Below are 23,404 nucleotides of genomic sequence, written 5' to 3'. Positions count from 1 at the left end.
AGCTGAACCAAGCTTAAACTTTCAGAAAAGATAGATTAATAACCTAATAACCAACCACTAAGTTTTTATAAAGGTTCCGTGCTGATGAGAAAAGTGCCGGATTCCCTACGAAACCAAACAAATAAATCATGTAGCCTACCTCAACGAACACCTCCATCTGCACTTTTTTCTTCAATAAGCTCTGTCGTCATTTCCTGGGCTATTTATACCAAAATTTTGTGGCGGGAATAATCTTCCATATTAGGAGTAACAATTTCCAAATATAGAAAGATATAATTTAACCCGGATGGTGGAAATTGCAGCAGATTTGTAAGGGTATTCCCATGCAAAATGCTTGCCGCGAAGTGAAAAGCGAACCGGAAGTCACTATAACTTGGCGATGCTCAGTGACCTGCGCAGTTAAAAAACAGCGTTTTAACGGTTAAATGAGCACTTTGCTGCTCGACTGCATAGGCTATGAATTGGTTCAAGCATGCGCGTTCAACCAGCTTGGATACGAAGGACAGATTGCTTACTGGCCTATAATTCCTGAGGATACATTCAACACCATTCTTTTTTATAAGCGGTTTTATAACTGATATTTTCCATCTATGAGCAAATACGCCGTTACACAACGAGTTGTTGATCATCCTTGTAATAAGTGGTAGAAGTGTATCCAGATGGTGTTTCTCCAGTGTCGACGGTAGGGGGTCAGTGGAGCAGGTTGTTGGTTTTGCGCATTATGATCAACTTCCTAACATCATCTTCGCTAACTTCCTGAAATGCAATAAATTCATTTGCCATTAGCCGTTCTTGTTCATACAAAGGGAAGTGTTCCAATTCCTCTCCCATTTCTCTATTTTGCCCATAAAGTAAGATATGAAGTCGTCTGCTAACAGTTTATCAGTTTCATGTGGTGGAAGTGGGTTATTTTTACGTCTACCAATGAGTTCAAACACGATCTTGTAAAGATTTTTTGAGTTGTTGCCAGCTTCTTTGATAGCACCCTTAATGAATTCGTACTTGGCTAAACGAAGATAACGTTTGTATGAATTGCGTAGATCATTGTAAGCTGACCTATTTTCGTCGGTGGCAGACTTCCGTAAGGTCTTCTCAGCACGACGAAGTTGCTTCTTCAACACATTAGCCTCGTCATCAAACCAAGGTAACGATCTTCTGACAGTGGTAGTTTTCTCAACAATAGGAGCATGCTTATTCAGAGCAGCAAGTAGTTGAGTGTTGTAGTGATTTGCCAAATCGTCGATATCATCGATATTCGTTGATGATATAACTACTTGAGACAAAGCTTCATCAAAGTTCGTGTGATCTATTTTATTTATCTTTCGAAACTTTTTCTTTTGACGGTAACATTTCGGTTTTGGTCTCGATAAAATATTCTCTACAAAACAATGGTCACTGATGGAATAATTTGAAACGGGCTCGGTAACACAAAGAGTGTCCTTACCCCTCGTTATTAGCAAATCAAGAGTATTTCCCGAACGATGTGTTGGGAAAGACACGTGTTGATCAAGATTTAAACACTCAAGTACATCGTCAAATTTTATTTTATCCGGGTCATTGCTGCTGTTCATATGAATGTTGAAGTCACCCGAAAATATTACAGAACTATGTAACGATAGAATATCCGAAGCATATTCTGCGAATTCATCATAGAAGGTGGCAGTACTAATGGGTCTGACGGTGGTTAACAGACAAATGAGAGAATATTTTACTATTACTCTGTACACTGCTACTATGTGCTATATTGCATAATAACAAATGTTCAGAATGTGTCAATCATAGCATTTAACAGACCTGAACAGACTGCCATCATATTAATTAAAATTGATTTTAAAATAAAACGATCAAAATGTTCTTTTTAAGGAAATGTTAATAATTGCAATTTCCTATTGTGCCTCATTTAATTTCCTCACTCAAAAATATTGACATGTCTCCAAAATGGTTGCAAACAATCTATTTTATCACAAAATTCTCAAAATAAATAGTTTTTAATTATTCATGTACTGTAGCTTTGTGTTAAATACACTTTTTAAATTATTAACCAATTCAATTAATAACAATATATTGTTTTTACTACTGTGAAATATAATTTATGTTTCTGACATTAATGTGAGCTTCTCCTAATGTAGGCATTTAACTGTTAATCACTTCAACACATGATATATCAATGTGCCATTTTGGAAACGTGCCATTATTCACAGGTTATGTATGTTCCTAAGAACATGACATTCACATTCATATTAGTCTCTCACATCAAGTGGGAAAAAAACATTGAGTACTAGACTGTAATATGTTAATTTATTATTTTAAATTCTAAAATAAAAATGAATGGGTTAATGAGTGAGTTAAAGATTGAGCAGATAATAAATGGTGGATAATTGAACGAATGAGTGGCTATAACAAGAAGTAGAGTAGTGGGTTCCTGATGGTGAACTTGTGGGTACTGTACTGTAGATCATTAAATTATTATAACTAATTATTTAGTCATTAGAGCATTTTGCACACACAACTACATTCTATCTGAAAGAAACTATAGTATTATCATTGTTGTAATGAGAAAAACCCTATAATGTCCATAACAATAGCCTACTGTATGATGTAGTAGGTTTTTATAATTTGAATTTATAAGATGAAATAAAAAGGTATGTACCCTGTATGTACAGAAACACACAAAAATACATTTTACATTTAAATACAGTGACTTACCATCCAATACTTCAACTGAAGTATAGTTAGTAAGTACAGCAGTAAAGTACTAAATTGATTGAAAGACTGGTGTACAGTAAGAAACTTTTTTCTAATTACCTCTCTGTAGTCTCTCTGCATGTATTCTGACACTAAGCAACTCTCCTATACTATCCACAAAACCTTGGTGATGAAAATTCTACATGCGTTCAATATCGCGATCGTGTTCCGAGATTCTCGTTTCCAGATGAACCTTTTAGCAAATCAAACATGTACACCATTAGGGAACGCTTTAAAATCTATTTTCTCTTCTGATTGAATGTACTGTATTCCTACAGCTAAAGCAGACTTTATGTATGTTTACCACTAACTGTGTGTAATATCAGAATTGAAGATCAAATAACTATATGCATGACTCACCACATCATGAATCTTCATTAAATAAAGGTTAATGCGATTCTCCTGCTGTTAAAAACTCAGGAGGAAGTTCGAGGGAAGTATCACTATAGAAACTGGCTATTAATACAAATCACATTATTTAATCACAGCTCAATAGTCGTTTGAAATCTAACTGTAAACCAAATTTGAATTCATTAAGGTTATATTTTATTATGTGCTAGTTTGTTGGTAGAAACCAACACACTTTTTTCTATTAAAAATTGGTATTTGTTCTTAGGGTGCCTTCCAAATTTTCATCAAATCTCCCAAACTCCTGAATTTCCCAAAATGTTGGTTTAAGATAAAAACATTTTTCAAACTCACGTTTACTGTGTAAGTAAGGTTATTTCTGTTAGTATCTGACCTGTAAAACATTGGATTGTTGATTTACAATGAATTAAAAATGCGTAAAATCAGTTAAGTCATATCCATTACAAAAGTGTCATATCATAGAAACACGTCAAATTCCTTAAAAACGATACAAATCAGTTGAACTATTATTAAATGTAAACCTCCCGAAATTGTTACCATGTGGTGGTTGAACGCCTGAATTTATTTATTTATTTATTTTTTCTACCAGAAACAACGTAAAATGCATTTTTGACGATACACATCACAGTTTTATCAACACAAAATAATCCAATGTGAAATGTTTTTAGCAATGCTTAGTAGGCCGCCTACTAGTACTACTACAGGCCTATCTAGAAAGGAGGCTATATGTGCTCTCGGTTTTGCTTGATGCATTTGTTTCATATGGAGTAGCCTAGATTTTGAGTTTAAATATATGATAAGTTCATTAGGTGTTTGAGGATGCTGTGCTGTGGCCTGTTGAGAGTGAAAAAGTGTGAGGAAAATACAAGTTCTAAGACTAAGAGAGAGGGGGTACTACACATTTTACAACCAACGTTTACGGGTTTTTATTAGCCAACAAGGTGGTAGACCTTAGGGGGGGCCTAGCCCTTTTTGTCAGAGGGCGTGAATCATCATTTTGAGTTCATCAGCTTAATTTGACAATCCTATATCTTGGTCTACTATTATATATTTTACCTTAAAGTCCGATCGGTGCGATTGGTTCTTCCGATGCTTCTATTTCTGTAACTAAATTTATGTTATGTGTTTTATACGAATCTTGTTTTGTTATCTCGTATATTTTAGTGTTACACACTCTATCTGTTAATTTATTATCTATCATCTTTCGCAACATTTTCCTGTGATAGGCCTATATATCTATACTCTCTTGTAATTTTTTGTTTAGTACCCAGAGTTCACTGTTGGAAAATACTTGCTATGTATGCGTCAAACAAACGGGATTTCACGTCTATTATTATAGACATCGTGTTGTGTTCTAGCGACGGCTTCAGCTTGTTATTGTTATATGCCATAGCTGCTAGTGATTTTCTTCTTTTAATGTCCTTTTCTGTGTCCAAGTTACTACCGAGGTATTTGCATTCTTCCCATTTAATATCGGTGTTTCTTCCTATTAGGTATTCTTCTGTTTTACTTTCGTTTATCTTTAGATTGAATTCTGCTAATTTCTCTGTTACTTTTTTCTTTATTTTAGTTATGTGTTCTTTTGAGTCGCTAATAAATGAAATGTCATCTGCATACTGCATCTGGATATTAAGCTGTTGTAGGGGTAGTGGTGTTATGTTTGCTGATTCGAGTGCCTTTTTGCTAGGTATAGTGTGAACAGTATCGGAGACATACAGTCATCTTGTGGTACTCCTAGTGTAGTAGTAAACAATTTTCCTGTCTGTTTTCCAATTCGAACGCTTAATTTTACATTGTTTATCAAACTTTCAACATGTGTAGTTCATCATCTTGTAATATATGTGTCAGTATGTCGAATAGAGTATTCCTCCGCACAGTGTCAAATGCACTGGTCATGTCAAGTAGTAGTAATATTATTTCGTAGTTAGATGACGCAATTGCATTTTCTGCTAACATTTTGCATGTATGTACATGTTCGGTAGTGCTTCGTCCTCTGCGATACGCGGCCTGTGTTACAGGGACATGTTCATCTAATCTGTCGTTTATCCTATTTAGTAAGCATAGTGCTAGCATTTTCCTAAGAACTGACAGTAGGATGATGGGTCGGATGTTTTTTGGTGGACCTTTTTTCTTGCCTGGTTTCGGTATTGGATGCAATATGCCTTCGTTGATTTCTTTAGGTATGTTTCCTGTTTTAGCTGTTTGGTTATATATTTCTGCTATGTGGTTATAACTTCTATAGGTGCATATTTTACCATTTCAGAGTATATGTTGTGGAATCGGTGAGAAATAATGAGGTGAACACGTTGTTGCAATATGTTGTCTTTATTAGATTTATTATTATTCAACAACTGTGTTGGGTTGTCTATAAGAACAAACAAAATACACTAAGTAGATAGTTCTGTAGTCAACAAATACTTCGAAACATATGATAATAAAGAATAGTACGACTACCCCCTCTATAGTAATAGAAAGACGTAGACACTCGTACGCCGACTCGACTTAAACGAAGTGATAACGTCAAGTGAGGCCTAGATATATGAACTTTAACAACAATAAAATATCTAATTTTTAAAGGTATACACAACTCAAAGACTGCCCCTGCAGACTCCTGGCTAAACATATTAATAAACGATTCTAATTAAACTCACCCAAAGGGTTCCAAATAACAAATAAAGATGATTACACTGCATGAATATCTCACACGATACCAAATTGTATAAGATTTCGTTCAGCCTGCGTATTGTACGCGCACTGACACGCAACTCACAAATTGAAAACAATTGACGTCATGACATCCCAGCCCCCTAAAAAGTGACGGATGGTCACAACTAGTAACAATAAGTAAGTCTACAACTTTAAATGTAACAATGAAAAGTTCATAAATGTCAATTACACTTTAAATCATCAATCAAAGTGGTCAAGGAACATCATCTGATCCACATATCACTACATGTCTGAACGTTCGGTGCTCTTCATTAGCATGATCAACTTAGTAACTGGTTTCTTAGCATTGATACCATCTGCAAATCTTATGACAACAATCCTAACAAGGTCATCTTTCCCTGGATAAACTTTACTGATTTCTGCCATTTTCCAACTACCACGTTTCTTGTTCTCACCAATGACAAGCACTATGTCACCTTCCATTACATTTTCTATTGATTTCTGCCATTTAAGTCTTGGTGAGAGCTTATGGATACACTCCATCCATCGGTGCCAGAAACCATTCACCATAGAGTTACAAATTTCTCTCCGTTTTCTCAAATTTCCATGGAATTCTTCACACGGTACTTCCGGACACTGTAAATCACCTCTTCTAATCAGGAAATGATTAGGAGTTATTGGCGGGTGATCCAGGGGCGATGATGACTTGGCTGTCAAAGGTCGACTATTGATAAGACCAGATATCTGACAGAACACCGTCTCCCATTCAACAAATGTTAGTCTATCAGCTTTCACCAACGGTCTCATGCCTTTCTTCACCTCTTGAACCATGCGATAAACAGCTCCTTGGTGATGAGGTTCACCTGGTGGTCCAAATTGCCACTGCACATTATAACGTTGGCATTGTTCTCGTATCTTCGTCTGGTATAGTCTCAAATTCAACTCATTTATTGTATTGTCAGCCCCTCTGAAACATGTGCCATTGTCACTCACCAACAAAGATGGTGCTCCTCTGATGCTTACAAATCGTTCCATTGCTTGTAGGAACGCTTGGGTAATAAGATCTTGGACACAGGTTAAGTGTACAGCTCTAGTTACGGCACACGTAAAAACTGCACAATATCCTTTTGTGGTGGTATTTTTGTTCAGTTTACCGTTAACTGGGCCCAGATAGTCTACGAGTGTGGAACTAAATGGCGGTGAGCATGGTTTCACTCGGAAGTCTGGTAGGTCAGCCATCTCCTGCTCTATTGGCTTCCCTTTGTGTCTCCTACAAATAGTACATTGTCGTACAACTGTTTTTGAGATGTTGGTATCCCCAATAATCCAAAACTTCTTTCTGACCTCTGATGCGGTTCTCAGGTGGTCCCCATGTAAAGAGTGTCTGTGTCTATCCCGAACAATCAGTAAACTGATATGGCTTCCCTTCGGTAGTAGGTAAGGGTGTCTTATGTCATACGACAGTGGTGCATTCTTAATCCATCCACACCAACACGGTACACTCCTTCTTTCTCATCGAAGACTGGATCTAGCTTCATGATGTTGTGATCATTGAAATTTATCTCAGCCTGTCCCTGTCGGATCCAAAGCAACTCAGCTTCCTTCAATGCATGTGGTGAAGGCCACTCAGAAATTTGTGAAGTTAACTTCTTTAACCATTGGTTCTTTGGTAACTGCTTTAAGGACACAACTCTTGCTGTTACCATCTTAAGTTTTGGCCAACTAGAAAACTTGGTGGGATCAAGTATTCTTTCAAATTCAGGGATAGCCTTTATTTTGAGTGTTAGTGTATTAGCATTACGGACATGGAATTTCTTTTGTTCTCCATCTTCAGGAGCTACTTGAACATTTGTCGGAGTTTTAGGCCAAGAGATTGGTGGTGATCGTAGGAACCCTGGTCCATCGATGACTTGCTTCATATCGTCAATGTTTCCTCCTCTTGAAACAATATCTATAGTGTGCTGGTCTGATTGTACAAAGGCAATATCTTTGATCGGGTCAAATTCAGAAGTGATCTCACCTACACGGTATGCAACATACGATCGGAAAGATTTAGATTGACCTCTCAGCCAACTGATGGCAGTCATACTGTCTGTCCAAATCTTTGAATAAACTATGTCAAACCTCAAAGCATTCTTTACAGTGAGCATCAGCCTTGAAAGCAGCAGAATTGCTTGAAGTTCTTTCATGGGGATGCTTGATTGTTTAAGTGGTGTGAGTCTGGCTCGGGCGCACACAAACGACAAATAAGCTTCAGTTGACTCTTCATGTGACCACCTTAGCCAAACTCCGATACCCATAGCATCTTCTGAAGCATCACTTGCACCATGCAGAGATACTTTTGGTAATGGTCTTTTTCCTCTAAATGGCTCTGGAATAAGACATCTTGGAATTTCTATGTCACTTGCTTTTTCAAGGTCTTTATTGATTTCACTGAGAATAGCACAAAGTTCACCTCTCTGGTTAAGTGGTGTATCCCAATCAATGTTTAGTTGCCACAGTTTTTGTAACAGTGTTTTCGGTCGGACAAGGACACCGGAAAGCATACCGATTACGTCATAGTAAGAAGCGGTTTGTTTCAGAATGCTACGTTTAGTTGGGGTTAGACCTTGAATTAGTTTTACCTCTTTGACCTTTAGAGTGTCGTTCACAAGGTCCCACTTTGTTCCCAAAGCTGTTGCAGCAGTGGCGTCTTCTGATTCATCACACATATTCCTAACGTTGGATTGCCATTTCCTGATATTGAAGTTTCCTTTCTTCAGAGTCTCAATGAGTTTAGACTCTAAGTTGTCGGCCTCATTAGCATCAGTAACAGATTCATTCAAATCATCCATGTAAAACTGGTCAGTAACAATTCTTTCTAATTGTTTATCACCGGGTGCATGCTCAGATACTATATGCCTCAAAGTCACAATAGCCGCAGTTGGTGATGGCTTGTCACCAAATGTAACAGTCGTCAACTCGTACACTTGAATTGGATGGTTAGGATTCTCTCTGAACACAAATCGATGAAAGCGGGCATCATCAGAACTGATTTTAATAGCCTGGAACATCTTACTAATGTTAGCAATTATACCAACTTCGTCTTCTCGGAATCGTAAGGCAACATCAAAAAGATCTGTATTAACATTTTCTCCTTTATATAAATAATCATTAAGAGAATGGCCTTGAAATCTTGCCTTCCCATCATATACCACTCTCACAGGTGTTGTTTTGGATTCTTTGGTTACGGCAAAGTGTGGTAAAAACCACATCTTCTTTCCAGCCTCTCTATCTCTTTGTAGCTCTGCTTCTGTCACTCGACGAGAGACACCTCTTTTAAGTTGATCTTTCATTTGTTCGCAATACACTTCCCATTCTATGCTTCTATTCTCAAATTGCTTTTCTATGCTCTTCAGTCTCTTCACAGCATACCCATAGTTATCTGGAAGGTCATTTGGTGCCCTTTTCCAAGGCAATCTAATTTCATAAGTTCCATTTGGCAGTTGTTTTACACTCTGATCAATTGCTTCCGTTGCCTTGCGGTTTGTAAGATGTTCAGAGCATTTGGACTTCTTTGGTTCTAAACCCATTGTCTCAATGCCAAGAAAATCTTCCATTGGTCCAACTGCAGACACATTAACATAGTTGAAGAGTGCTGATGTGGTGAGTTGTCCTCCTTGGATAAACCATCCAAAAGGACATTTCACGGCTACAGGTTCATTGATACATTCACCTCGGAGGTACTCTTCCCAAATCATTAAGTGTGTGTTATCGACACCAAGCAGTACATCAATAGTTGGGTATGGAGCAACTTGTAAATCAATTTCATTTAGATGACTGTATTGCTTAAGCTGTTCTTTGTATACTACAGGAGCATCTCCGCAGGGTTCGTCTATTTCTGTGACGGTGAGTGGACAAGACCATGTACCATTTACGTCTGCAATGTAGCAATTCAGCAATCGTAGTTTCTTAGTAATTTTCTTACCACCAACCAGACTCAGATCGTGTTTTTGATAAACATCTTGATTAGTAAGTGGAATGAGTCCCGATCTCAGAAGTGTCGCTTGGCTTCCACCATCCAATAAGATACGCACTAGACGGCGGGTTTTGCCACATCTCAGGTACCCCATAACAGTAGGTAAAGTCACTTATAATTTACTTTCTCCATTGTGGGTGACCATGCCTGCCTGCTTAACAACTGTGGTTGAATCCGCTGGTTGAAATGGTTGAGCATTGCAATTAAGATTGGGTTGATCCTTTCTTTCATACAAGACAGGACAAACAGCCGGAAAGTGAAGGTTACTTCCACAAGATGGAGTTCCACAAGGTGCCGCAAATTGACAGGAATTCTTATCATATGGAGGTTTACCAGTAGAGCAATTGTGGTGACCACATCTAAAACAGATTCTGTTCTTTTTCATCACTTCATATTTCTTCTTTTGAGACAAACTTCGAAACTTGTTACAACTATTTAAGAAATGAGTATTCGCAGTTGGATGCAGTGCACACTTGGGATTTCTATTGTAGTCTGACTTGTATCCTTCTGCAGATGACACTACAGCAGCATTTGAAGCCTTCTTTGACGATGAAGATGATTCAGTTTCAGTCATGGGCATAGCTTTCTCAAGTAACAATAATTGGCTGTACAGCCATTTAACCAAGCCAGTGAGAAAATGACTTGTGTCGTTGTCCCTAACGCTTTTATAGTAAGCTATTCTGTGTTCTTCTGGTAACTTCTGTTTTATTTGGCTCAGCATGATTTTGCTGTTCAATTCTCCAGATAAACCAATGGTTTCCGCTCTGGTTTCAAACGTTTGAAGGGTTTGGACAAAACGACTCATGGCTGGAATGTTGATCTTGTCCTTACTTTCATAGGACTTTAAATTCTCTAGATCCTTCAACAGACTATCAACCACTCTGTCTTTGTCTCCGTAGCGTTCATCTAACACTTCCCAAGCTCTAGCCACATCGATACATCCTTTAACCATGTTTCTTTCTTTGCTGTTAATCATAGATTCAGTTAGCTGGTAGAAACATTCAATCTCAGTTAGATTAGTTGCACAATGTGTAAATAATTCTTTAAATCTTTTGTAATCCCGGATGTTGCCATTAAATGTAGGATACTTCATCTTTGCCATGGTAGGCGTTGACCTTGCCATAGCAGGTCGAGGTGTAGGTGAACTGAATGCAGGCGGCGAGGCAACCGTACCAGCAGGCTGCGTTGAGGCTGATGTTTGAAGAGGAGTTGTTGGAGTTGAGAATGGTACATCGACTGTAGATTGTGAGTGGCGCAGGGTAATCTCCCGTTTTGCACATACCAACTTTTGAAGGAAATCCATCTCACATTCTGACATCCATTTCTCTTCCGTTTCAAATTCTCCCTGGTCTTCAATTACATCAATCAGTTCAGAGTGTTTTAACTCAACTTTTCTGAACTGTTCCTCCGCCTTGATAATGTAAGTTTTTAAAACATCTGGTTTGCAATTTTCTTTAAGTAGTGATTCTATCATGGACAGAGTCCTTGTTAACTGACCTTTGCTGTTCCGTCTGGTAAGCTTCAGTTTGTTTAAGTCTGCCATTGTAATTATTTCACTAGTTGTTGAAGCTGTTGTGGAATCGGTGAACACGTTGTTGCAATATGTTGTCTTTATTAGATTTATTATTATTCAACAACTGTGTTGGGTTGTCTATAAGAACAAACAAAATACACTAAGTAGATAGTTCTGTAGTCAACAAATACTTCGAAACATATGATAATAAAGAATAGTACGACTACCCCCTCTATAGTAATAGAAAGACGTAGACACTCGTACGCCGACTCGACTTAAACGAAGTGATAACGTCAAGTGAGGCCTAGATATATGAACTTTAACAACAATGAAATATCTAATTTTCAAAGGTATACACAACTCAAAGACTGCCCCTGCAGACTCCTGGCTAAACATATTAATAAACGATTCTAATTAAACTCACCCAAAGGGTTCCAAATAACAAATAAAGATGATTACACTGCATGAATATCTCACACGATACCATGTATATGATTTCGTTCAGTCTGCGTATTGTACGCGCACTGGCACGCAAATCACAAATTGAAAACAAATGACGTCATGACAGTATACTTGGTCACTTCCTGGGCTTTTATTATTTTTTAAGCATTTCGCTGCTTTGGCAGCTTCATCACTTGTAAAGGGAGACTTCATTTCAATAGGTTTAATGTTTTCGTTTATAGGTTTTTCTTGTGATTTGTGATAGACGTTTTCAAAGAATTTGCTAATTATTTCTACCTGCTCTTCTTCGTTTGTTGTTATACCGAACTCTGTTTCTACCACAAGTCTTTTATTTTCGTTAAGTTTTAGGTTTTTTACTGCTTGGTACATTCTTGTTGAGTCATCTTTGAATTTTTCAATGTCAGCTATCTTTTCTCTTAGTGTGTCTTCTTTTTCTTTATTAAGTTCAGTATGAATATTCTTTATGATTTGATTTCTTTCTTTCCTAAGTTTTGTTTTCTTTGATTTGTCATTTGATGAATTTATGTCGCACCTCAACCTCAGCCATTTATGCCTTTATTTACTTCCGAAATAGAAATAGTACTACGGTAACTGGTTCAGTGGACCAAATTTTTAGCACCAGTGAAATAAGTCACTAATTTTAGTATCTTTTCGTATGTTAATACACTGTGCTCAAGTGGACCCAATTTGGCGCCAGTCAGTGGAGCACATTGATATAAAATAGAAATAAGTCACTGAATTTTAATATCATTTTGTATTTTAATACACTGTGCTCAAGTGGACCCAATTTGGCGTCAGTGGAGCACAGTGATATAAAATAGAAATAAGTCACTGAATTGTAATATCTTTTCGTATTTTAATACAATGTACTCAAGTGTACCCAATTGGGCACCAGGCGAGCACAGTGATATAAAATAGAAATAATTCACGGAATTTAAATATCTTTTTGTATGTTAATACACTGTGCTCAAGTGGACCCAACTTGGAGCCAGTGGAGCACAGTGATATAAAATAGAAATAAGTCACTGAATTTTAATATCTTTTCGTATTAAGCATATGTAAATATATGGTACCATACATGTTCGACAAATACAGTGTCACATATCTCTATTTAAAAAAAAAAACAATATTTAAAAAAAATTCATGCAATATATTGTGTTGTAGGCCTACTAATATGTTGTGAATAAAAGTTTATGGCAGAATAAATAAATAAATAAATATGTTTTAAGCAGATATTCGAAATTGAAGCATATTATGAAGTCGAGTTTTTTTAAAACCCAACCTAAAATTCGCATCTGGATAGTTGAAATTTAACATTATAATTATCAAAGGTGATATGATAAATCTAATTGTTTTCTAAATTATAGAAATATTAAAATTAGCAAGTAGGCTTTTGGTTTAGATACACGTGGTGGCGCAATGTTGAATAGATAGAGGGTGCTCTTACATTTTGGATTGTTGGTGTTTTCGTGCATTCGGGCAAAGATAGTGTACACTATCTTTGATTCGGGGATAGAGATCCTGCTGCAGACTGTCTGCCATGCGGTATGTCTGCCAGGCGGTATGTCCGCCAGAGGAACACATTCTCGACGATACCATTTTTTTTAGAAGGAAAAATATTTGTACTTTGTTTCTGTAATGTCTGCAAGGCGGTATGTCTGCGAGGGGAACACGTTCCTGACGATACCATTTTTTAGAGGGAAAATATATGTATTTTGTTTCTGTAAGTAAATTGCGTTACTAAAGCGTTACTTTTCCTAGAGTTGCGTCGACATATCCAAATGGCAGTTTGATAGACCATTATTATTATTAATCCAAGGTGGTTTGTATATCGAATCTTTTCTGTTCCGTTTTTATATACAATATTTTTATCAGTAGAATATTCAGTGAATCTAACCTGTTTCTTGCAGGCGGTTTATACCATATCTCACTCTTAGATCTCCACATAAAGAATCGGATAAATACATTAAAAAATAACATAAAACTATAACAACCTTAAAAAAACAAATTAATGCTAGACATCACACAACGTAGGCCTAAAAAATAACTGCATTGTCCGTAGGAACGGCTGAAAACCGTCGCCGGTGGCCATCCTTTGCATGTAACTATTATTAACTAGCATAGCTAGGGGCCTCCTGCGCAGCATACGAAAAATATTACGGTAGTGTTATACTACTGTGTAGGCCTACTACATTGGCCATTATTTACCGAATTACTGTATATCTTCATAATTTCAAAATCATATTAATTTTTCATATCATTTTTATTGTTTCACAGAACATACAGTAAAAAACAGATCACAAGAAAAATCCCAATTGTTAAAAATGATGTACGAATCTAAAAAAAGGCTTTTTATAGGCTGAGTTTCCAAAGGACATTAAACATTACAATGTAAAACATAAAAATACTTCCTAAACTTAAGATATAATTTATAAATTCCATTGATAGATTGACTTATTGTTTGTATTTTTTTAAAGAAAGTTCGGGTAATAATTTAATGTTTAATCAATGTAACCGTCATTATGATTATTGTTTTAAATACACCCTAATTAAAGTAGCATATCTTTCAGAATACTACAAAATACTGTAGCAGAAATTATTACAGACAAACTGTAAATTCAAGCATACTGCACCCTTCAACCACGGAGGTAAAATAGATACCTCCATGCTTCAACACAGTGCATTTAATTAAGACATTTGTAATACTGTAAAACGATAGGCTTGCAGACGAATGGACAAATGATATTTCCAAGCAAAAATAAGGTTAAGTTAGTAAAAATTGATAAATTAGGTTATGAAAATATTCATGCCTGTATCTACTGTTCTTTTTAATATTTTAAATCAACCAAAATATCAATGTTGATTGTAGAATAATCAACTAAATCCAAGGTAGAAATCTTATCATTAATTCAATGTTGAATTAGCGTTGAGATAACATTAGTAAACAAACGTAGGCCTAATTGTATTGATTGAAAATACGGCATCATTTCAAACGTTAACCAATGTTGAAAACATGTTGTCATTTCAACCAAAATTGTCAACTGGATTTCAACGTTAAATTAACGTTGAAATAAGATTTAAAAACAAACGTAATAATGGGGTTAAAACACAATGTAAGTTCAACCTTTTTATTCAATGTTGAAAACATGTTGTCATATATTTTAACCAAAAATGCCAACTGGATTTTAATGTTACATTAAAGTTTATAAAAAAACATACTAACTTGTTTATAACACAATCTAATTTTTAACCTTTATCAATGTTGAAAACATGTTGTCATTTTAACCAAAAATGCCAACTAGATTTCAACGTTGAATTAACGTTAAAACAAAGTTGATAAACAAACGTGTTATTTGTTAAAATCATGTTGCCATTTTACCCACCAGCTCGATTTTAACGTTAAATAGTCGTTGAAATGAGATTGATAGAGAAACGTAAATGGGGTTAAAACATGAAAACATAATTTCAACTTTTTTTTCAATGATGAAATGTTGCCATTTTAACCAAAAATGCCAACTCGATTTTAACGTTAACTTAACGTTGAAATGAGATTGATAAAGAAACGTAATACTGTAATGGGGTTAAAACATGCCATCATCATTTACAACCTTTATTCAATGATGAAAACATTGTTAAAAAACACTACCTACTTTCAATTTTTTGAAACACATTATTTTAACCAAAATCAACTGGATTTAAACGTTAAATTAACATTGATAAATAAACGTTAACGGTTAGTTATAAAGATAATTTTCAACATTGAATCATCGTTTTGAATACACTGTTAACATGATGTTGAAATGATGTTCTGTGCCCGATGGGGTAGTTTTAATTTGACTTGAAATTCCGAATTACTTTCCGTTTACTAAATTCCGTGGCCACACACTCCGCATCGGCTTCTTGGTAGCTTAATCCGCATTTCTTGCGGACTAGGTACGTTGAAATGAGATTGATAAAGAAACGTAATACTGTAATGGGGTTAAAACATGCCATCATCATTTACAACCTTTATTCAATGATGAAAACATTGTTAAAAAACACTACCTACTTTCAATTTTTTGAAACACATTATTTTAACCAAAATCAACTGGATTTAAACGTTAAATTAACATTGATAAATAAACGTTAACGGTTAGTTATAAAGATAATTTTCAACATTGAATCATCGTTTTGAATACACTGTTAACATGATGTTGAAATGATGTTCTGTGCCCGATGGGGTAGTTTTAATTTGACTTGAAATTCCGAATTACTTTCCGTTTACTAAATTCCGTGGCCACACACTCCGCATCGGCTTCTTGGTAGCTTAATCCGCATTTCTTGCGGACTAGGTAGATTATTGCTTCCTTTGCCGCAACTAGTGTTATGTAATTAAAAAAAAAATATAAAACAATTTAATAATATTCTGTATACCGTACCGTACTTTAATGTTACAGTGTAGAGGCGGTATATTTTAGGGTAGGACTGGCCCGTCGAAGCTAAAGCGAGTCGAACGGTATTAGGGTGGGCAAATAACTGAAGTACGCAATTCGTTTTTGGGACGTTGTACGGGTTTTTTTTTTCATTATGAGTGTATGGAGACTTATTGACAAATTACAACAACATCTGCTGTTGATTCCGAATTGATCATGGAGTTAAACTCTATCTAATGTACATTTTTTTTTTTAAATAAAAACAATCCAAGATAAATTTGAAGTAGTGACGTGAACCTCTTTCCTCCACTACGCATCCCCTCATCATCACCCCACCCAACACATCTTTCAACACCCTTTAGAGTCAAAATATCAGTTTACTTACAAAACATCTTCTCTGCAATGATTGCTGAGCCTTGTTGCTGACGGGGGAAGATTGTATATACATCTGATCGCCTTTGTTGTGTATGGTTTTCTGTTAAAGGTTAAAACAAATATGATGGATAACAGTTAATCATTGGGTATATAGGCCTATGTAACAAGTTATGAGGATTGGACACCAATTGCATTTCAGAATATATTTTTTACCTTGGGTCTTGCCATGTGGAGTAAGTCATTTTTCTTAGCATTTGCTCTACTAAATGAAAGTAATCCTACGTAGAAAATAAACTATTAACGATTATTTCATTACTGCAAAGCACATCACAATACATTATATTTTATATTTCTGTTTTTCTTTAAAATTGCGTGTGTACAAAGTAACTTACGTCAGCATCCAAGAATTTGGAAGCAAACCCAAGTCGGTCCTTTTGAATGTACAGGTATTTATCATTGTCTGTATTTTGAAAATATTCCATATGCCGTTTCCTAAGAGAAAAACAATAGGCTACTGATTGCAATGTTATGTTACATGTGTATAGTATATGTGCATAACCTTATTATTTCAGTTACTTTTTTTATTGGTTGTACTTACTTTGCTTCGGGCACATTCTCTGACATAACTGTCATTACGTATGACGACATATCATCAAACTAAAGATAATTTAGAAAGTGTAACAGTTATATGAACCAACACAGGATTTTCAACAGGGTAATGATTGGTTTAAAATGTAGATTAAACCGGGAAAATGGGTCTTAGGCCTACAGAAAATATTGTGTGTGATGTTGGTGATAGGAGTTGGTGTTTTATTTATTTTACACTTTGTAACCAAATTTACCTGTTCATTAATATATTCGGATGTGTCATCGCACCGGTTGTCACTGTGCGCTTCCTGAAATAAATAAATAATTAACTACAGTAATAACATTATTTATTTAATGGGACCCCTTTGGCACCCAAAACATTGTCTTCCAAATATTGTTCAGAAAACAACAACAGAAATTGTCCTAATTTCGGAGGGCTTTACTGTACCGAATTTTTACAAATATTACATTAAAACGAACATTAGCTGTTACGAAATGTGTTTGGGCCTATTAGGTACTATTATAGGACTTACCGTGTGTTGTATTTGTTCTGCAGCAGAATAGTGCAGCCCTTCTATGTATGCAAGATATATAGTTGGTAGCTCTGTGCCTACCATACAAGGTGGTTCGATGGTTCTTGTCATTGTTGATGAAACGATCTTTATGTTTGACTGTAACATCCATGCTGCAGCCGTTAGTACAACCTGATCCCCCCACACACCTTGCGTTCGGACTCCTTCAATATATGCATCCCAAGTCATTTCCATGTCATTTAAGTCATGCGCCACTCTTTCCTGTAAACAAAAACAAAAGCCGTATTGTATAGTGGCATAAAATCAATTATTCCTTTGTTGTTGTACACGTTAGATAGTGCTTTAGAGGATTATTTAGAGTTCATCATAATTCTATTACAAGGACTTTTAAATGACATAATAACTTCACACCTCCCAATCCTCCTTGTGGTCGTCGAGAAAATCTGCCAGAGCATTCCTCATGTCAGCCTGAGTCAATCCATGCCATTGCAGAAGCATGTTGGATTCTTGTGCAAGGGCATGGTAGAGACAATTGCCATCACCAGGGGTTGGAGGGTCACATATTTTGAGTCTGGCATCATAAAGTTTTTTCTGTAATAGATTGTTTCTTTCTACTTCTTGCTTAGACGCTCTGCTTGTTTCATTTAAGGCATCTAACAATGCCAGAGATTCTGCAACGTAAGCTAAAATAAATAATATTAGATAAATACCTTCATGAAAATGTATACGTAGGCTATGTGTATTTTAGCGTCGCTTATGATACATTGTTATATAGTCATGCGTTCGTCTTAAACTAACTATAAGTTTTTGTACAAACACAAGCGATACAAACCATTCATTTCTTCTGTCCATTTTTCTGGGAGTGAGTAAAACAATCTGCTGACATCAGATTTATCAGGACCTTTAAAAATAAGAACAGTTAGTTATGCCAAAACTATAAATCGTTTAAAATTGTGTTATTTAAACTAACGATAAGTCTCAATTTTATTACTTTTTAAAAATATTTTTACCTTCTCTTGAAGCATGGAGGTCTACTAAAATGTGTGCAATCTCGCTTTTTAAATCATCAGTGCCTGCAAATGTGTGAATAATAAACTTTACAAAACATAATATTACTTTTAAATATCCTTTTATCTATTATATATGCAAATACATTGTTGAAAATACTGAGATTTTTTTAATCTACAAAGATATATGTAAGTAATTATTGTGAGTGTTCTGTGTAACCTACTTCGATTTTAGTCGCGTGCAAACGAGAATCTACAGCTCGCTATGTCGTTCGTTTGGTTGGTCGGTCGCTCGGTCGGTCGGTAAACATTAACTCAAATTTTAGCAGGCGAATGCAGCCATGTATATGACCTTATTTCATTACTATTGACTTACTATCTTCCAGATTGGCATTAGTATTCATACATGTATGGGCTTCTTCTGACATAACATCAAATGAAACAACATCATCTAACAAAATTCAAATGACATGGTGGGAAATACTGTACTGTTTCATCTTAAAGTATATTCGTTGTTTAGGGGTTTTCATGTTGTAGGTTACATGTTTATCACATTGAACCATGAATTGTAAATGTTCTTATTGGCCTACATGATTACTTCTCGAATAGTATAAGTTGTAACGTTACTGTACCATTTATGTTTTCGACTGGAATAAAGAAACAACTATCAATTGATTTATAGTCATTTGTGTCAGAGTCGTCTGATTCTATAAAATAAAACACAATTATTTAAAAATGATATGACGGTACTCTTTACTACTGTACTGTGATGTGTCCAAAACTATTTCTAGTACAACTTACCATTACTTTCATCCGAAATTTCGGGTAAAGGCACGTCTATAAAGAGAATAAAAAAGAGAAAAGAACAATTATATACATACATACAAATTATAACATTTGGGATATTAAAACAATTGGAACAAGTACGTACCTGTCGACATACCGACAACTGCTTTATGGAATCGGTCGATCATAAGCTTCTTTCCAAATACTTTTTCCATATTTGCAATATTCTTCGTGTTCAATGATACATTATGACCATCCAAGATATCCAAAGAAGGCAAAAATATGTGAAGATGCTTTCATATTGGTTGGGCCCGGTTGCGTTCTGGATGGGAGACCGTCTAGAAATCGTGGCGGGTGCTGTATATACTGGAGAGACAACTGCTTTATGGAATCGGTCGATCATAAGCTTCTTTCCAAATACTTTTTCCATATTTGCAATATTCTTCGTGTTCAATGATACATTATGACCATCCAAGATATCCAAAGAAGGCAAAAATATGTGAAGATGCTTTCATATTGGTTGGGCCCGGTTGCGTTCTGGATGGGAGACCGTCTAGAAATCGTGGCGGGTGCTGTATATACTGGAGAGTGATGGTGTAATGGTAATATCGACTAGCATGTGATAGGCATGGGTTCGAGGTTATCTGTACCATACTAATTGCATCCTTAGGCAAGATGCTTTACTCTCATTGCCTAATCTGGTAGGCGCTGCACTGCTGGCTGCCGTGGGTCCGTGGAGGGCCTAATCCGAATTTCCTCACTGAGGACAAATATTAATACAAAATACAAAAAAAAAAAAAAATATTGTTCAGAAAATGTATGTCCCTTACTCTAGACCTATGTAACTGCTCTGCAACCTGTGTATTCAGCATGCCTTTTAGTTGTGGACATATGCCAACTCGACGCAATACTTCACTATCTTTATTTGTGTTGGACTGGTGGAACGTGTCATAAAGACAAAGACTGGCATTATCGTCTACACTTTCTAAATACGTGGTAAGTGATGGATACATATCATCCAGTGACGGCAGGTGTACTGACACACATCCCTCCCTTGCAGCTTTGATGTTTTGTTCTGTTGGTTCTAATAGACGACCTTCGTGTGGTTTGAACATTTCGCCTTTTGTTCGTTTGTTACCATGTCTTGCAACCATATGAGGCATGTCGCATATAATAACTGGTGGTTGTTTTGCAAAGGACTTTATCAAATCTACGTGATCCCTAGGTCTCTCCGCAAGAACTAAAAACTTCACGCCGTAAACAATTCTGTGGGGGAAACTTGCCGAAAGCCAACTGCCTAAAATGAAAATGGAGAATTCATTATTAATGTATTAAATTACTTATACATCTCTCATGTTCATAATCAAACTGTAATAGTGTATTAATTAGTAGTGGTAGTAATTATGTGTTATTACAGAATCCATTACCATTACTCAGTCTTACTAATATTTTATTTTTTAAACTGATAAAAACATACCTGAAGTACCCCAGACATTACTAAAAACCTTGTTGAACACACTATCCTTCGAATGTGAGCGTATTCTCAGAACTATGTCATGTTTTGAGCCAGTTGCCTGTATGCCGCACGTTTTGCATAGCTGTTTTAGCTGACTCCCCTTAATTATTGTAAACAAAAATATTGTTGTTAAATATTGAAATATAGGTCTACATGTAAACTGTCTGAAATATTAGGCATTAGGCCTAGTTTTCAATTTGTTGTTACTATGTTGATGTACGACTACACTATTTGTATTCCAGTTGAGCTATACGTACTTTAACATGACGAGAATGTAGCATTTCAAGTAGCCGCTCCTCAGATGTCTCACGACAGTCGACCTCAAGTTGAGATGTTTCTCGGATTACCTTTCGGTGTTCTGAATTAGTAGCCCTATTTGCTCTTGTTTTCTCACCAATATATGGAGCCCAGTTTGTGTACGCCGCTTTGACACTAAATGGGTTGTTTTCCTTCTCTGTTTAAAATATAAAAAAAAAACATCGATTTAAACAACAAATTAACTGTTATGCCTATTTGTATTAGTCATTTTTGTATTTTTATTTACCTGCAAGTAATCCGTTGATAAGTTTTTCTTTTTTAATCTGTGACCAGAAACTCTGTACGTCTACCATGTCGTTTTCTTCATTAAGTTCTGGAAGTTCTAAACCTGAAACTTTAATTTGTAAAATTTCGCATTAAGTTAATGTAAAACTGTAATTGAGGCTGTAATAATTACTCTCCATGGATGGTGTTCTTATCTAATATTCTTACAAAAAAAAGTAAAGGGTTGTACCATCCAATGAGAAACACGCCTTTTTCTGTAAATCTGTTATAAGTACAGGCGGTTCGATGCCACAGGTTACACACGTAAAGTTGTAGGATCTTTGGCTTAGGGCCTCAAAGTGTTCCAGTCCACGTATTATTATGCTCGTTGGTAGTTTTTGGTTTAAAGTATTTTCCAAAGCTGCTATCACACTTCCGACAGCTGTATGATTCTGAAATGTAAATGTTCCCGATTAGTACAATCATTCACTATTAAAAATGGTGATATAAGATGCATGGTAATATCAAAATGTTACATTTCTCAAATTATTACATTCTTACAGGAGAAATAATTAAAACGTTCCAACAACGTACGAAATACACACAGAGAATCGAATTAAAATCTACTTAATACAATGTCATGCACAATACAAATAAATTTAAGTAAATATATTTTGATAATGCAGTATTACCATTTGGCTGTGACGCAAAAACTCCAACAAATGCAGAGAAATCGTCCAATTGTCATTGAAATTATGAATACCATCTTTGTGTTCTTGGTATCGATAAGGCAATGCACATACGTTACAAACTTTTATGTACATGTGCACATCTTTAAAAGGAAAAGGTAAAAACGGTATATAGATTGTAGATGACCAAACGATACAACTTCCGCAACGTTTTACGTTTGCAAAAATTATGCAATATTTGGCGTCCGTTCTCGTATACAGTAAATCTAATCCGTCTTTGGTATCTTAAAAACAAAAACAAAAAAGTGACCAACCTTTAATAATACCATTCATCGTTATGATAGATGCATGTCTATTGATGCATTTTGGCAATCCCAACAAAGGGTTATTCAGACAAGAGGTGCAGGTAGTTTCGGCAGGAATCAGTTCATGAACATCACCTAGATCAACTTTCATTAATTCTTTTGGCAGGGGATAGGGAATTTTTTTTATTTTCCCAATGCATGACCATCTTTTCCTTTAAGAATCTTGTTGGAGGGTACCCATGATTTCTAGAATGACTAGGTACTTGACTTTCTTCGAGAAAAAAGCTAGTGTTTACTTGATGATATTCCGTGTCCGATGCTGTCTCAAATGAGAACCACCTAGCCAACACCTAATGCAAACTCGCTTTCCCCTTGGACACTTACAGTGCCATTCGTTTTCTGCTTGTGCGTAGTACACTACAACTCTTTGCAATCTGCTGTAATAGCTAACAAGACCACAAAAAAACTGAATAGAAAAAGCAATTGTTTGTTTCGTAAAAATTTAAAATTGGATAAACACTGACATGTCCTGAACACGTTGCTGTTGAGTTCAACGTTATTGCCGATTTAATAGTTTCTTCTGTGTACAAGTTGTGAATTTCAGACATCTTCTTTAGGTTTGCAGGGGCCAAACGGGGCTGTTGCACGTGTGGTTGACTTCCTGCAACAGACAGAAGATGCTTGCATTCAAACCACGTTATGCCACTGTGCTTTGCTACATTTGATGACATGCAACATTCGTCTACCTCACAGTACAACGTGGTGTCTCGACCAATTGTTTTTTTCTTAACGTGTATCGGATGCCCAGACCTATTATCCAGTTTAACTGCAAATATACCTTCTTGCAAATCTACACAAACTGCAGGTAGAAAATGAGTATGTATGCTTTCTGATTCT

The 23,404-nt window shown here is 35.9% G+C and overlaps 4 protein-coding genes across 5 annotated transcripts in view; 1 reads left to right on the top strand and 3 right to left on the bottom strand.

Moving 5' to 3' along the window:
- Positions 1–23,404, top strand: part of LOC140047790 (KAT8 regulatory NSL complex subunit 3-like) — an 86,693-nt gene that overhangs the window by 52,959 nt on the left and 10,330 nt on the right. The gene's annotated exons all lie outside the window — the stretch shown is intronic.
- On the bottom strand, positions 6,064–7,020 carry LOC140047792 (uncharacterized). Its single transcript, XM_072092826.1, has one exon. It carries the CDS (start codon positions 7,018–7,020, stop codon positions 6,064–6,066), a length of 957 nt encoding a protein of 318 aa, XP_071948927.1.
- On the bottom strand, positions 7,230–9,893 carry LOC140047791 (uncharacterized). The gene has a single exon (XM_072092825.1). It carries the CDS (start codon positions 9,891–9,893, stop codon positions 7,230–7,232), a length of 2,664 nt encoding a protein of 887 aa, XP_071948926.1.
- LOC140046373 (uncharacterized) lies at positions 14,138–19,774 on the bottom strand. 2 transcript variants are annotated; one of them, XM_072090995.1, is made up of 14 exons: positions 19,621–19,770; positions 19,491–19,526; positions 19,322–19,396; positions 19,066–19,140; positions 18,693–18,755; positions 18,515–18,583; positions 18,094–18,365; positions 17,683–17,943; positions 17,404–17,457; positions 17,160–17,218; positions 16,954–17,053; positions 16,775–16,839; positions 16,572–16,661; positions 14,138–16,131 (listed from the first exon to the last, which is right to left on the bottom strand). In XM_072090995.1, exons 1-14 carry the CDS (start codon positions 19,688–19,690, stop codon positions 16,038–16,040), a joined length of 1,383 nt encoding a protein of 460 aa, XP_071947096.1. In that variant the 5' UTR covers positions 19,691–19,770; the 3' UTR covers positions 14,138–16,037. The 2 variants fall into 2 exon arrangements, with proteins under 2 accessions (XP_071947096.1, XP_071947097.1); XM_072090996.1 differs by lacking the exon at positions 16,775–16,839 and having other exon boundaries at positions 19,621–19,774.

Source organism: Antedon mediterranea, chromosome 4 (assembly GCF_964355755.1).
Source record: "Antedon mediterranea chromosome 4, ecAntMedi1.1, whole genome shotgun sequence".
Lineage (NCBI taxonomy): Eukaryota > Metazoa > Echinodermata > Crinoidea > Comatulida > Antedonidae > Antedon > Antedon mediterranea.
Note: the sequence above shows the minus strand (reverse complement) of the source record. Positions and strands in the feature narration are given on the sequence as shown.

Excerpts from the sequence above, each read along its gene's own strand:
- LOC140046373 (XM_072090995.1), bottom strand. The coding sequence starts at position 19,690 with ATGGAAAAAGTATTTGGAAAGAAGCTTATGATCGACCGATTCCATAAA. Across the intron at positions 19,527-19,620 it reads AGTTGTCGGTATGTCGACAG|ACGTGCCTTTACCCGAAATT; the intron begins GTACGTACTTGT and ends TTCTCTTTATAG. Across the intron at positions 18,756-19,065 it reads TAATGCCAATCTGGAAGATA|GCACTGATGATTTAAAAAGC; the intron begins GTAAGTCAATAG and ends ACACATTTGCAG.
- LOC140047791 (XM_072092825.1), bottom strand. The coding sequence starts at position 9,893 with ATGGGGTACCTGAGATGTGGCAAAACCCGCCGTCTAGTGCGTATCTTA.
- LOC140047792 (XM_072092826.1), bottom strand. The coding sequence starts at position 7,020 with ATGGCTGACCTACCAGACTTCCGAGTGAAACCATGCTCACCGCCATTT.